We start from the raw sequence: 13,009 nt of genomic DNA, 5'->3' as shown, positions 1-13,009 counted from the left end.
TTCCCAAGCAAAACATTTGGTTTCCCCAGCCAGAATACACTGGAATCCTACGGATAACTTCCTTTCACCCTGGCCACTGGAAGCCAGAGAGGTGATTGACTCAGGGAGGGAGATGTAGGTTCTGAGGAAGGGGGGAGGGGGTGGTTGTAGCTGGAAATGATTCATACTTGTCTGTCCATCCGTCCATCCATCCATCTTGCCTTTCATTCATTCATTCATTCATTCATTCATTCATTCAATCAACGTTAATCTAGCCTTCATAACGTGCCAGGTGAAATGTGCCTCACAAAGGAATGCCTTGGCAGCTGACGCTATCAGCCTGTGACTGGCAAAGCCCTCTCCTTGTCCCAGAAAGTGGGAGTTGCTGGTTAGCTAATGGGAAAGTTGGAAAAATTGTACTCCCCTGCACGTGGGGAGCCGCCCCCACAGGAAGGAGCCTTTCCCCGGCCCCTAGATTGCAAAGTAGGGGGTTGATAAAGTTTTGTGGGCACACCACGAAGGCAGCAGTTTATCTGGCCCTGAGCCACGCCCAAGCACCCTGGCTGGGGCCCTCCTCTACAATCCTGCCCCTTTGGGAAGTCCTGGGGGCTTTAACACAGGGTCCACCACCATGCCCTCTGGCCGTGACCCCAGGATGCAGGGCAGGTGGGCATCATGGAAGACTTCTCGGACGGTGGCCCGGAAAGTCTTGCTGACAAAACAGTAGAGGCTGAAGTTGACTGCTGTGTTGAGCATGGCCGCCATGTTGGCCACGTCCAAGGCCAGGTGGACCCTCCAGTCCCGGTGGACAGGGGCCACATACAGGTGGTAGAGCATGACAAAGATCCGGGGTGCCCAAAGGAGGGTGAAGAGCGTGGTGACGCCCAGGAGGATGGCTGTACCCTTGCCCACCCGGGGCCTCAGCCCACTCTGGCTCCTCCGCCGCAGCCGGCAGATGATGGCCGAGTTGGTGACCAGGAAAACGCCGCAAGGGATGAAGTAGACAATGAGGCAGTGAGCCCACTTGAGGGCCTCATCCAGCACGCTGGGGGGTTCCGCGTCCTTCCACACATCCAGCCACCAGTAGAAGGGGATGCCAGTCAGCAGGGCAGCACCGAGGACAGCGATGATGGCCCGGCGGGTCCTGCCTGGGGAGGAGGCGGCCCGGTGGTGCAGGGGATGGCACAGGGCACTGTACCGGTCGACCGTGAGCAGGACAGCAATCCAGACGGAGGCATGGTTGGCAGCAAACTCCAGGATGTTAGCCGTGCGCACCACAGCCCGGGGCACCTCCCGGGCCAGCACGGCGCCCTGCAGGAGGAAACCCACGAACACGATGACCACCTGGGTGACGACATCCGAGGCTGTGAGCGCCAGAAGGTAGTAGTAGGAGGGCTTCCTGGTCCTGGCGGCCAGCCGGGCCAGGGCCACTGTGGTCAGGAGGTTGACTGATGGCGACAGAAGTCACAGGGGGCAGAGGGCAGAGGTGTTAGAAGGAAAGGCTACTCAGACCGTGTTTCCAAGGTGTTACCATCTCCCTCTCTGCTGCCTGCTCGCCCTGCCTTCTTTCTTCCTCTTTCCAGGCTCATCTTAAAATTCACTTTAGGGCACCTGGGTGGCTTAGTCGGTTAAGTGACCGACTCTTGACCTGGGCTCAGGTTATGATCTCATAGTTTGTGAGTTCGAGCCCCACATGGGGCTCTGTGCTATTAGCAGAGTTGGCCTGGGATTCTCTCTCTCTCCCTCTCCCTCTCTCTCTCTAAAAATACATAAACTAAAAAACAAAACAAAACAAAACAAAACCAACACCTCACTTTATCAGAGAGGCTAACCAGATTAGCCCTGCCCTATCCATCCATACACCACTGGCCATTGACTTCGCCCCAGGGCAAGGCCTCTGCCTTACACATGGGCAGGGGTGGGTAATTCCCCAAGGCCGAGACTTCCTGTTCTTTCCTACATCCACTTCCCCACCTGCCCCCAGCTCTGCTGCTCTCAGAAACAGTGGAAGTTACGGGAAGCTTTAGACCAAGCTGAGAGCAGTCCTATGTGAACTTAGTCATCTACAACATTGCCCGCTGGTGGGTGGAGAAAGGGGCTTCCGTTCTGGTGAGAACTTGGCTTTAGCCATTGAGCACCCCAAATCCTGGCCCCTCTTTTACTCCCCGCTATGCTTTGCTCTCCAGTGACCCAGATCACCATATAAAGTCAAAGGGTGTCCTGAGAGTCTATAATCCTGGGTCTCAGGGGTCAGTATAGAGGATGGGTACTCATCGAAGGAGAGCCCCCATTTCGGCCCACCCCCAACTTCCAGACCCCAGCTTCCCACTCACCAGGTAGCCCCAGGCCCAGCAGGATGCTGTAGTAGATGACAGGGATAACACCAGCCACACATGGGGACCTCTCCGGAATTTCCGGCCAATGGCCTTCCAACTCCTGGCTTGGCTCACTGCCATTGGCTGTGGGAAGCAGGGTGGTTCGGGGCTGGCCAGCTAGGGAGGGTGGAAGGATACAGTCAGAGCTTTAGATTTTTCTCTGCAGCCTGACCCTGACCCTGAGATCTTTATTCACCCCTACTCTGTGCAGACACCCTGGTCGGCCGGGCCAAATGGCAGTCCCAATTGCCAGGCACCCCCCTCCCCACCCCTCCGTGGCCTGGCCCCTTCGTTAAAGGGAAGAGTTCTCCATGGCATTTCTTGTTCCCATGGACGCTATTTCTCGATTGCATTGCTCGAAGTGCATCTTCTGCCTGGAAGGCAGGGCCCCGGAACGGGCTGTGCAGCACAGAAGGGTGGGGGTGGGGCACCTTTTGAAAACAGGTTCCTGGGCCTTGCTCCTGGTGGTCTGAGCCAGGGGGCTGGGAGCGGGGCTTGGGCAGCTGTGTTTCTGGTGAGCACCCTGGGTGATTCTCACTGACAATGACTCAACAGCTCCCCCCATCCCCCTAAGGAGTGACATTACTGGAAGGAGAAGCCCCCATCACAGGTTGGCACTATTGGAGCTGGGGTGGCCCTGGTTTTCAGATGGGGAAACTGAGTCCAGAAGAGTAAAGTGACTACATACTCTGGTCCTTGCTCTCCTCAGCCCACACTTTAGGTCTTTAGGTTTCAGGGTCCAGCTTTTGATTTCCTGTGGAGGCACCCCTCCAGTGTTCCCCCCCTCCCCTCTCACTACCCATCCCCCCCAGCTAAACCTAGTTTCCCGGCCCACCGCTCAGCTCACTCGGGATCAGTTTCAAGCTGCTAGATTCCTCACCTGTTTCTCACCTGCCGGCCACTGTCCTCTCCCTTCCTACCCCCGTTCTGGATACTTTACCTGCCTCTCGCCCCTCAAGCGTCATGCTCCTGGGTCCTGAGTCCTAGGTCACCTCATGGATTTTCAGGGGCCCCCCTGGCAGCTTCCGGCATCGCCAGCTCTCCAAGAGATGGTTTGCCCCACGATTCTTCCCGTGGCACTGAGACCGAGCTGGTCAATACAGAGAGGTGGGGTGGTGGGGGGAGGGAGGAGGAGGAAGGAAAGGGTGGGGCTGAGGCTCCAGGGGGGGAAGGGCATGAGTCTATACAGTGGATGCTTCTGGGAGCAAACCGGGATCCCCGAGGTGCAGGCAGGGAAGGGGTCAGGCTGGGAGGGAGACCTTGTGGAGGGGGCCGGATTGGGACTCCAGATAGGCTGCTCATGCTCCAGGGCACTCTGGGGGCAGGACATTCACATGCTGGGGGTAAGGACTTCAGGGCAGAAGGAAGGATTCTGCCTTCAAGGTGGGGAGGGACGGGTACAGGACAGGGAGGGGTGAGGCCACCATGGGCAGGGCCCAGATCTAGAGTGCAGGGCCCCTTTGAAGGAGTGAGTCCAGCAGCGACAGCAGGCAGTGGGACGAGGAGGAGGCCATCTGGGGGCCACCAGCCTGGAAGGTCGGCAGGAAGACGTGTGCAGCGGTGGCAGTGACCTCCAGGGGAACACAGACCCAGCGCCCCCTGCAAGCTGTTGTTTTCCCGGCCTTGGTGAAACAGACCATCCCCCGCCCCCGCCCCAGGATTGGCAAATAAACACCAGCAGGTGCAGAGAGCACTCTGGAGAGGCTGGAATCTGTACCCACAGGCTCCCCCTACCCCCTTGGGCAAGTGACTAGTGCAGCCCCAGAGGAGCTGAGGCCAAGCCAGGAATCACTGCCCATGCCCGCCTCTGGGAATGTAGCGGTGCTGGCTCCCTAAGGCAGCTCCCGCATCTGGGGCTGAGGCTACCTGGACCCTCACCCCCGCTTCCACCTCCACACCCACTCTGGGCCATCACAGAAGACTTGCTGCCCCCTGGTGGCCGTGTCCTGACCCTGCAGGCCTCCCGAGAGTCCAAGGGCTTGGCCAGGTCCTCTGGGTGGGGCACAGCAGGACCAGAGCATGCGCTACCCACTCAGGGGCCCAGCCCGTGTCCCAGCCCCCAGCCCCAGAGAGTGCAAGAAGCACAGATAATTCCCCAACCCACCACCTCCCTGCACCACGAGGCTGTGGGTGAACAAGGAGCTGCTTACAGTCCGTTGAAAAGACCAACATGTGTGAGGGCCTCCGGCAGTATTTCCTGAGCACTGACTCTTTTTTTATTTTTATTTTTTAATGTTTATTTATTTTTGAGAAAGAGACAGAGCGTGAGTAGGGGAGGGGCAGAGAGAGAGGGAGATACAGAATGTGAAGCAGGCCCCAGGCTCTGAGCTAGCTGTCAGCACAGAGCCCGACGCGGGGATCGAACCCACGAACCGTGAGATCATGACCTGAGCAGAAGTCAGACGCTTAACTGACTGAGCCCCCCAGGCGACCTTGAGCGCTTACTCTTGTCCCTACACTCTTCACCCTCATGGCAGCCCCCAGGCTACCGCTGGTGACCTCCATTTCACACGAGAGGGGTCTGAGGCTCAGAGAAGTTAGGCAACCAGGCTAGGACCACAGAGCAACTAGGTGGTGGTTGGAATTTGAACTCGGGTTTGTTCCTCCCCCAGAGCTGTTCACCTGTCACTCCCTCACAGAGAAGAATAGGCGCTTGGGCAGGAAGAGGCCTCTGTGAGCTCAGGCTGTATGGAGAGGAGGATGCAGTTCAGACAGGGAAGGGCATTGCAGTTCAGGGAACAGCGAGGTAGTGGGTACTGGGGCAGGAAAACAGTATGTCAACATGACAGCAGAGCCTGGCTTCCGGGAAGCTTCCAGTAGCTTTAGAGAAAGATTCTTTCTTGTTTATTATTAGTGTTCCCCTCTGAGCACACAGGTGGGGGTGGGGGTCGGGGGTGGGCTGGAACCTATACTGATCCCGTGCTCCCGAGTCTAAGTTGGACGCTCCCTAGCTCCGGAAGGGAGATGTTACAGATGGAAGGAAGTCTGTACTCTCGATACAGCTGGGTCCGGGCGCCCATCCCCCCAGGGCTGGGTAATTACTCCCATCCAGTGTCTGATCACCCACTCTGCAGCTTCAGAAAAATCATGGTGCCTCAAGCTTGCAAGAGTTTTCCGTTGCTTTTACAGTACTAGAGATTCCTTGTCCAACAGGGAGCATTTCTGTCTGGAATAGCTTCCCAGAAAAGACATCATAGGGTCATGGGGGGAAAAATCAAGCAGAAAAGCGGCACTGGAATCCTGGCTGGCCGTGAAATCTTAGGCAAGTCACTTAGGTTATAAACACTCTTTGTCTCAGGCAGGAAGTAGCACTTGTCTGGGAATTGTTGTAGCCTATGCGCTCATCAGATTTGCTCTCAAGGCATCATGGAGTTTCCAGATCCACAGAAACTCTGTGGAAAGAAAATGGAGTGTCCCAGATCCTCTATCTCGACGGCTGTGTGGGGCAAATGCCCTCTTTTTTCTCTCCTGCTCCCAGACTCTCACACGCTATGCACATACATGCACACACACCACACATGAACATGCATGCAAACAGTCGAGCAAGTGTCAAGGCTAAGAAACTGAGGATAGAGGGTGCCTGTTTCTGGAAAGCAAATTTCTTTCTCCCTTCCTCCCTTCCTCCCTTCCTCCCTTCCTTCCTTCCTCCCTTCCTTCCTTCCCTCCCTCCTTTAAATTTTTTTCTCTTTGTCTCTGAGAGAGAGAGAGAGAGAGAGAGAGAGAGAGAGACAGAGCATGAGCAGGGGAGGGGCAAAAAAAGAGGGAGACAACAGAATCCAAAGCAGGCTCCAGGCTCTGAGCTGTCAGCACAGAGCTCGGCGCAGGGCTTGAACCCACAAACCATGAGATCATGACCTGAGCCGAAGCCAGACGCCACCCAGGTGCCCCTGGAAAGCCAATTTCTAAATCATTCGAGGAGGTTTAGAAACAAAGAAGTCAGAATTGTAGGAGGTGGGGCCTCTCAGAGGTGGGGGGGCGGGGCAGAGGTGACCCTTCTGAGTGTTCTTGGTAATCTGGGGCCTCCCGATCCCTGTACCCTTGAAATGGCATCCATCTAACTCTGAGAGATAAATCTTAGCTTGGAGTGTGCATGACAATCACCCAGCATGCTTAGCAAATACAAGTGTCCTGACTTCTGCGTAGAGCATGGGAGATTCCCACGAAGGTTGGCTGTGCTTCTTGAAAGACACATGCAGCCTCGGTGAGTCTGCAGTTAGGAAACGTGTTTCTGGAAAGCCGGTTTTCTGTGTAAGTTGGGTTCTCTTACCATCAGTAACATTCCTGCCAAAAAGCACTGCGTGTGGACGCAGGCATGCTCTCAGAGGCCAGGACCCCACCACACTGAGGGTCTGTCTTGCTGGGCTGGGCTGGGGAGGTGGTGCGGTCCACAGGAAGGGCAGGCAGGCAGCCAGGGGATGGTGGATCTGGGTGAGGGGAGCCAGGCGTGAAGGTCAGGGCAGCCGGGAGGGGTTTCCGCTGGGCTGGATGGCTCCATCTCTGCCAACCCGGAAGAGGCAGGTGCCAGCCCCAATTCTTGCTCTCTCTGCGGCGCTGGAGAGGGGGTGCAGCCTGTCAGAGTCTGTGTGCCAGCCCGGAGCAGAAATCAATGCATGGAGCTGGTGCCTGGGATCCAGACAGTGAGGGAGGGCAGGCTCCATCCCCAGGCAAGGATTCAGCCTTGGGGGAAACTGAGCTGGATCTATCCGGAGCCCCCCGCCCCCACTTTCAGTTCATCAACCCTGAAGGAGTCCCTCTTCGGAAGAGCTGGGCCTGGCCCCACTTGCTTCCCGAAAAGGTGAGGTCTCCACAGGACACAGGACACACCCACTGTCCTTGAGTTCTAGACCCCACCCACCTCTCCCTCTTCCTTTGGATTTGGAAGAGGACTCCTGTACACCAACCCAACCGAGACTGCGTTCTAGCTATCTGCCTCAGTTCCTCCCACAGCTGGGGTGGGATGCTGGGTCTGCCATGTGTCTCCTTGGAACTGTGGGAAGGGAAAAATTACATTTGGAAGTTAGACAGAAGCTAGTAAAAGAAGCCTCCCAAGAGACAGGAAGTACTCAGGGAAGGGGTAGGCAGACAGATGTCCAACTCAGCATCTCCCGTCCCTATGCCCAGCTTTGTGCTGGTTGGGCAGGTGCGGGCTGTCTGCCGAGGGCCAGCCCTGCTCTGGACAGAGGGCCTCCCGTGCAGTGGTGCTCAGTACAGGGTGCTTCTGCTCTGTGCCCAGCCCTGCCGTCTTAGCTCACCTTGATCCTGGGGGATGGTGGTCACAGTCCCCCGGGGGCCTCTCTAAAGGCCCATCACCCTTCCCAGAGCATGCTGGGAGCAGGCTTCGACAGGGAACACGAAAGTGGTAGGAGTTTTCCCAAGGTCCCTATCTGAGACCCTAGCCCTCCTCTGTGAAGAGCTAGCCCACCCCAAAATGGAAGAAGGGGAGGGGGCGGGGGCCCAAGCAGCTTCTCTCTCCTCTTCCGGGGGCCTTCCTTTGCAGCCCTCTCACCACGGTGCTTTAGCCAAGATGCTGCCAAGCGCTCTCCGTGCCAGGACGGAGATTGCGCCTGGGGATTGGGGGAGGGGACTGGGACCCTCTGGGCCAGCAGCTGCCAGAGGTCCTGGAGCCCCTTGGCTGCCCTTTGGAGAGCCTAAAACCTCCCAGGAGAGAAAGGACCAGCTCTGCTGGGTGGTAGAAGATGTGGGGGAGGGGGCCGGATCTGTCCCCCTCGGGCCCTCGGGCAGCACAATAGCCCCAGGCTGCCACTCTCTGGCTTAAGTGGTTGCCTGGGCAACAGCTGGGGCCAGTTTCCACCAATCCACAGCAGAGGCTGGGTGGGGGGAGGGAAGCTGGCCCGGAAGGGGGGGTGCCATCCCCTTGTGCTGAATCCTATATAAGGAGGAGGGATGTGAGCACAGTGGTCTGGGCTTCAAGCTCCCTCCAGTGAGCTCAGGGGAGGGGCACAAAGATGCTTCGGTTGGGCTATGCCAAGCCGGGGTCCTGGGCCAGCTTCTGGGCCATTCTGACCTTGGTGGGTCTGGCCACTCGAGCAGGTGAGTGGGCAGTGGGTGGGGTGGGGGTGGAGGGCTGTTGGGCCCTAGCTGCTCGAGGCCGAAGGGAGGCGATGTCCAGCCAGGATGATTTGATCACTGCCGACTCCGTGGAGGAGGGAAAAGTGTAGGGTGGACAGATAGGGGTCTTACACTTTCCCAGACAAGTGGGCCCAGGCAGCAGCCAAGTATAATGCCATCAGCAGTCAAGTCCTTTAAAGTGACAGCTTGGGGAGGTGGGGCTGGGAAATTAATGGCCCATCCACCTCTCAGCCTCCCCTTCTCCCTCTGTCTCCCTTTCTCTGACACACAGATGCTCTGCTCTCCTGTGAGCCTTCTCTCCCATAGCCCACATGGGCCACGGACCTGTGTGTGTGTGTGTGTGTGTGTGTCTGTGTGTGTGTTGGGGCGGGTGTTCATCTCCTGCTGTCAGACACCCACCTTGTCTCCCTCTCAGGCTCCTCACTCTGTTCTCTGCTTGGGGAAGCTGCTGCCTGCCTTTTCTGTCACTGGGTTTTCTGTAACTGAGTGCATGTCCCCATCTGACCCTCACAGCATCCCCAGAAACCCAGCAGAAGGGTCAGATGGGACCGTGAGAGTCCCTTTCCAGCCGCAGCTCGACCTCTGTATTTTCTCTGGTCCCCCACAAGCCACCTCCTGCAAGTGGACTTCAGTCTCAGAGGTCAGGACCCAAGAGGGCAGCTGGACCTGGAAAGATCTTCCCCTCCTGGCTACGGCCTCCTCCCGTGCTGTCCCTCAGGCCTAGTGCTCTGGTGCCCCGAGCCCTCCCTCTGCTCCCGGCACCCCGAGCCCATCCTTCTCAAGGCGCTTTGCAGGGCTGGTGCCAGCCTCCGGGCTGGCTCCTTCTGGTCACTTCTGCTGGGAGCCATCCCTGATTTCTGCACCTCAAGGATCCTTACTTACCCTGACTCCTACCACTTCCCTCATGTATCACAGTCCTTGACTAGAGTCCTTATTTGTGTATGTAATGCCCGTCTAATCAGCTGGTTTGTGCTTCCATCAGGAGGTGAGAGGGGTGGGGACGCAGTGGCTCCTCAACCCTTGTGTAGGGGCCTGGTATCATGGAGATCAGTTCTGGGCATTTTGTCCCACGCCGGTTCCCGGCCTCTCCTCGCCAGGAATCTACCCTCCTTGCAAGAGCATCATCTCAGGGTCTTCTCAGGGTCAGGTTCACAAGCTTCCTCGCCTACGATGCACTTGTGGGTACATACACGCATCTGAGCTCTGTGGGTGCAAACAGGTGTGCACACGGCCTCCCCAGGCCCTCCTGCCCTCTGCCCGCACCCAAGCACACGCATCCCCAGCTGGTCCCTCTGCGACCCTAGACTGAACCCCGGGCCCAGGTGCCTTCTCAGCTGTGCCATGTTCCTTCCTGCAGCTCAGAGAGCTGATGTTGGCGGGGAATCCACGGGCACCTCCATCAACCACTCCCAGCTTCTGCTCCAACGGCTGCAAGAGCTGCTGCGGCAGGGCAACGCCAGCGACGTGGTCCTGCGGGTGCAGGCCGCCGGTACCGACGAGGTCCGAGTCTTCCACGCCCACCGCCTGCTGCTGGGCTTGCACAGTGAGCTGTTCCGGGAGCTGCTGAGTAACCAGAGTGAGGCGGTGCTTCAGGAGCCCAGGGACTGTGCTGCCGTCTTTGACAAGTTCATCAGGTGTGGAAGCACTGGGCCGGGGGGAGACCTCATCCCTTTCCAAGGCCCTGTCTTCTCGGCTCCCAGAGTCACAGAAGCCCTGGCCCCTTGGAGGACACGATGTCCACCCATCCCCTGGAGGTCATCGGGATGGCAGTGCAACCGCCCCCTCCAGCCCTTCTCCCTCTGCCCTCTTGCGAAATGCAGTGTGACCGTGTGCCCTTGCCTGCAAGCTCTGTGCGGTTTGATGTCAATTACCAATGCCGGCAGAGCTGTTTCCAAACCTGGCCTTGGGAGCTTTTCAAAACTGCAGATTCCTGGACCCCACTCTGGATCATCGGCTCCAGGTCTGGGGTTGGGCCCAGCTATCATTTTTTGTTGTTGTTTTAAAGCCTCCATGTGGTTTTCATGTCTGGCCGAGGTTTGAAGCTCAGGGCCAGGGAGATAAGCCAGCTGTCTCTCCCATCTCCTGCTCCCTTCCGGTGCGCTGCACAAGTGTGCCATTCACACTAGAGTCAGAGAAAGTAACTCTGCTTTAATAGTTTAGACAAGAGGGCTGCAGAATTCCAGGCGATAGGAACGGGGGTGACACAGAAGGGTTCCCACCACCTCCAATCCCATAAAGCGCCTTTGCGGATAGCTGATTGGCTAGAATTCAGTCACATGGCCACGCCCACTGGAAGGGGAGCTGAGAAACCATCTTTTATTCCCAGAAGCAAACATGTGGAGCTAAAATGCAGCAGAAAGAAGAGACGTGGGTATTGGTGCAGCATTCGGCAGTTGTCACCACACCCCTCCCGCCCCCCCAGAGCGCATGCCAGCGGGGACCTGGCCGGAAGGGTGGTCAGGGGCATGGGAGCCACAGGGACAGGGAGTGAGCAAGACCGACGACAGGAAACATGCAGTGAGAAAGAGGAGCTTGCAAGCAAAGGGGGAGGGTAGAGGGAATTAACCTGTGTTGATGGCCTTCCCTGCAGCAAGTCCCTGTTCCTTCCCCCCAAAGCTGTCACAGCGGCCCTGTTACCCGCATTCCTAGCTGATCAGCATAAGGTTCAATAAAGTTAAATGACTTCCCCACTTGCGAATAGGGTATGGCTCTGAACCCAGCTTGTAAACCCCACAGTGGCAGGAGCCTCGTCTGTAGTGCGGCACAGAGCTGGGCCCCTGATACATGCTTCATAACTGCATGCTATTTCCATGTCCCCCGAGAAATGGAAAGAAATGGAAGCAGGATGGGCGAGGAGGGTCCTTGAGAGAAAGACAGGAAGCCTCAGGGTCCACTGCTCTGCTTGCACCCTGACCACACTGCCTGCACCCAAGGCGGGGTCCCCTTTGGGGTGTGTGTGTGTGTGTGTGTGTGTGCGCGCGCGCGCGCGTGTGTGGCAGAGCCAGCCCTGCCCTGACCCTGCGGCATCTCTGCGCCTCTCTCGCAGGTACCTCTACTGCGGCGAGCTGACCGTGCTGCTGGCGCAGGCCATACCCCTGCACAGGCTGGCCACCAAGTACGGCGTGGCGTCCCTGCAGCGCGGCGTGGCCGACTACATGCGCGCGCACCTGGCGGGCGGCGCGGGCCCGGCGGTGGGCTGGTACCACTACGCGGTGAGCACCGGGGACGAGGCCCTGCGGCAGAGCTGCCTGCAGTTCCTGGCCTGGAACCTGTCGGCCGTGGCGGGGAGCGCAGAGTGGGGCGCCGTGAGCCCTGAGCTGCTGGCGCAGCTGCTGCCGCGCTCGGACCTGGTGCTGCAGGACGAGCTGGAGCTGTTCCACGCGCTGGAGACGTGGCTGGGCCGCGCCCGGCCGCCCCCCGCCGTGGCCGAGCGCGCGCTGCGGGCCATCCGCTACCCCATGATCCCGCCGGCGCAGCTGTTCCAGCTGCAGGCGCGCTCGGCCGCCCTGGCGCGCCACGGCGACGCGGTGGCCGATCTCCTGCTGCAGGCCTATCAGTTCCACGCCGCCTCGCCGCTGCACTTCGCCAAGTTCTTCGACGTCAACGGCAGCGCCTTCCTGCCCCGCAACTACCTCGCGCCCTCCTGGGGCGCCCCGTGGGTCATCAACAACCCGGCCCGCGACGACCGCAGCACCAGCTTCCAGACGCAACTGGGCCCCAGCGGCCACGACGCGGGCCGCCGGGTCACGTGGAACGTGCTCTTCTCGCCGCGCTGGCTGCCCGTCAGCCTGCGGCCCGTCTACGCCGACGCCGCGGGCACCGCGCTGCCCGCCGCTAGGCCGGAGGACGGCCGGCCGCGCCTGGTGGTCACGCCGGCCAGCAGCGGCGGCGACGCGGCGGGGGTGAGCTTCCAGAAGACCGTGCTGGTGGGGGCGCGCCAGCACGGCCGCCTGCTGGTGCGCCACGTCTACAGTTTCCACCAGAGCAGCGAGGAGGCGGGCGACTTCCTGGCGCACGCAGACCTGCAGCGCCGCAACTCCGAGTACCTGGTGGAGAACGCCCTGCATCTGCACCTCATCGTCAAGCCGGTCTACCACACCCTCATCCGGACCCCCAAGTAGCCGAGGGGGCCGGGCCGGGGCTGCCTCTGGAGCCGGGAAATAGAAGCCTGGCATTGATGGCCTTCGGGGTCTGGGAGGCGAGCGGCGAATGGAGGCGCCTACATTGGGCCCCGGGGCGCAGGTGCTGGTGGCCTTGGAGCTGAGGTGGAGTCCCGGCGAGGGGTGGCAGAGCAGGTGCCTGGTTTCCGGAATGGATTTCACAGCTGCCTTGAAGGCAGTGCTCTTGGTTGAATAAACCGATGCTCTGCGAGCCAAAGGGATCATTGAACTACCCAGCTCCCGGGTAAAAACAGCCCCAGGAGGGTTCCACAGGTGTGGGTTCTTCAAGAGGCTTAGCTGGGCGGTTTCTGAGCCCTGACTTCCAGGGGGCACCTCCCTCCCCTCAGTTTGGGTAATTAGGCTCTGTATGGTCTCGTTCACGCCAAGTCTCCTGGGAAAGACCCT

General features: G+C 59.0%; 2 protein-coding genes across 2 annotated transcripts; one reads left to right on the top strand and one right to left on the bottom strand.

Moving 5' to 3' along the window:
- Positions 1–555: 555 nt before the first annotated feature.
- On the bottom strand, positions 556–3,379 carry GPR142 (G protein-coupled receptor 142). The gene is made up of 3 exons (XM_039229749.1): positions 3,295–3,379; positions 2,313–2,471; positions 556–1,427 (listed from the first exon to the last, which is right to left on the bottom strand). Exons 1-3 carry the CDS (start codon positions 3,317–3,319, stop codon positions 556–558), a joined length of 1,056 nt encoding a protein of 351 aa, XP_039085680.1. The 5' UTR covers positions 3,320–3,379.
- A 4,911-nt stretch (positions 3,380–8,290) lies between these two features.
- BTBD17 (BTB domain containing 17) lies at positions 8,291–12,815 on the top strand. The gene is made up of 3 exons (XM_039229748.1): positions 8,291–8,405; positions 9,802–10,078; positions 11,491–12,815. Exons 1-3 carry the CDS (start codon positions 8,321–8,323, stop codon positions 12,563–12,565), a joined length of 1,437 nt encoding a protein of 478 aa, XP_039085679.1. The 5' UTR covers positions 8,291–8,320; the 3' UTR covers positions 12,566–12,815.
- The last annotated feature ends 194 nt before the right edge of the window (positions 12,816–13,009 follow it).

The sequence above is a fragment of the Hyaena hyaena genome, unplaced genomic scaffold (genome assembly GCF_003009895.1).
Source record: "Hyaena hyaena isolate Hyena2069 unplaced genomic scaffold, ASM300989v1 scaffold_39, whole genome shotgun sequence".
In the NCBI taxonomy this organism is placed as follows: Eukaryota; Metazoa; Chordata; class Mammalia; order Carnivora; family Hyaenidae; genus Hyaena; species Hyaena hyaena.
The sequence above is the reverse complement of the archived record's forward strand: the minus strand, read 5'-3'. Positions and strand labels throughout refer to the sequence as shown.

What these genes read in the sequence shown, in the direction of transcription:
- GPR142 (XM_039229749.1), bottom strand. Translation starts at nt 3,319, where the DNA reads ATGACGCTTGAGGGGCGAGAGGCAG. An exon ending in GCTTGAGGGGCGAGAGGCAG is followed by an intron (nt 2,472 to 3,294) that starts GTAAAGTATCCA and finishes CACCCTCCCTAG; the next exon opens with CTGGCCAGCCCCGAACCACC. An exon ending in GCTGGGCCTGGGGCTACCTG is followed by an intron (nt 1,428 to 2,312) that starts GTGAGTGGGAAG and finishes TGTCGCCATCAG; the next exon opens with TCAACCTCCTGACCACAGTG.
- BTBD17 (XM_039229748.1), top strand. Translation starts at nt 8,321, where the DNA reads ATGCTTCGGTTGGGCTATGCCAAGCCGGGGTCCTGGGCCAGCTTCTGG. An exon ending in GGGTCTGGCCACTCGAGCAG is followed by an intron (nt 8,406 to 9,801) that starts GTGAGTGGGCAG and finishes TCCTTCCTGCAG; the next exon opens with CTCAGAGAGCTGATGTTGGC. An exon ending in GTCTTTGACAAGTTCATCAG is followed by an intron (nt 10,079 to 11,490) that starts GTGTGGAAGCAC and finishes CCTCTCTCGCAG; the next exon opens with GTACCTCTACTGCGGCGAGC.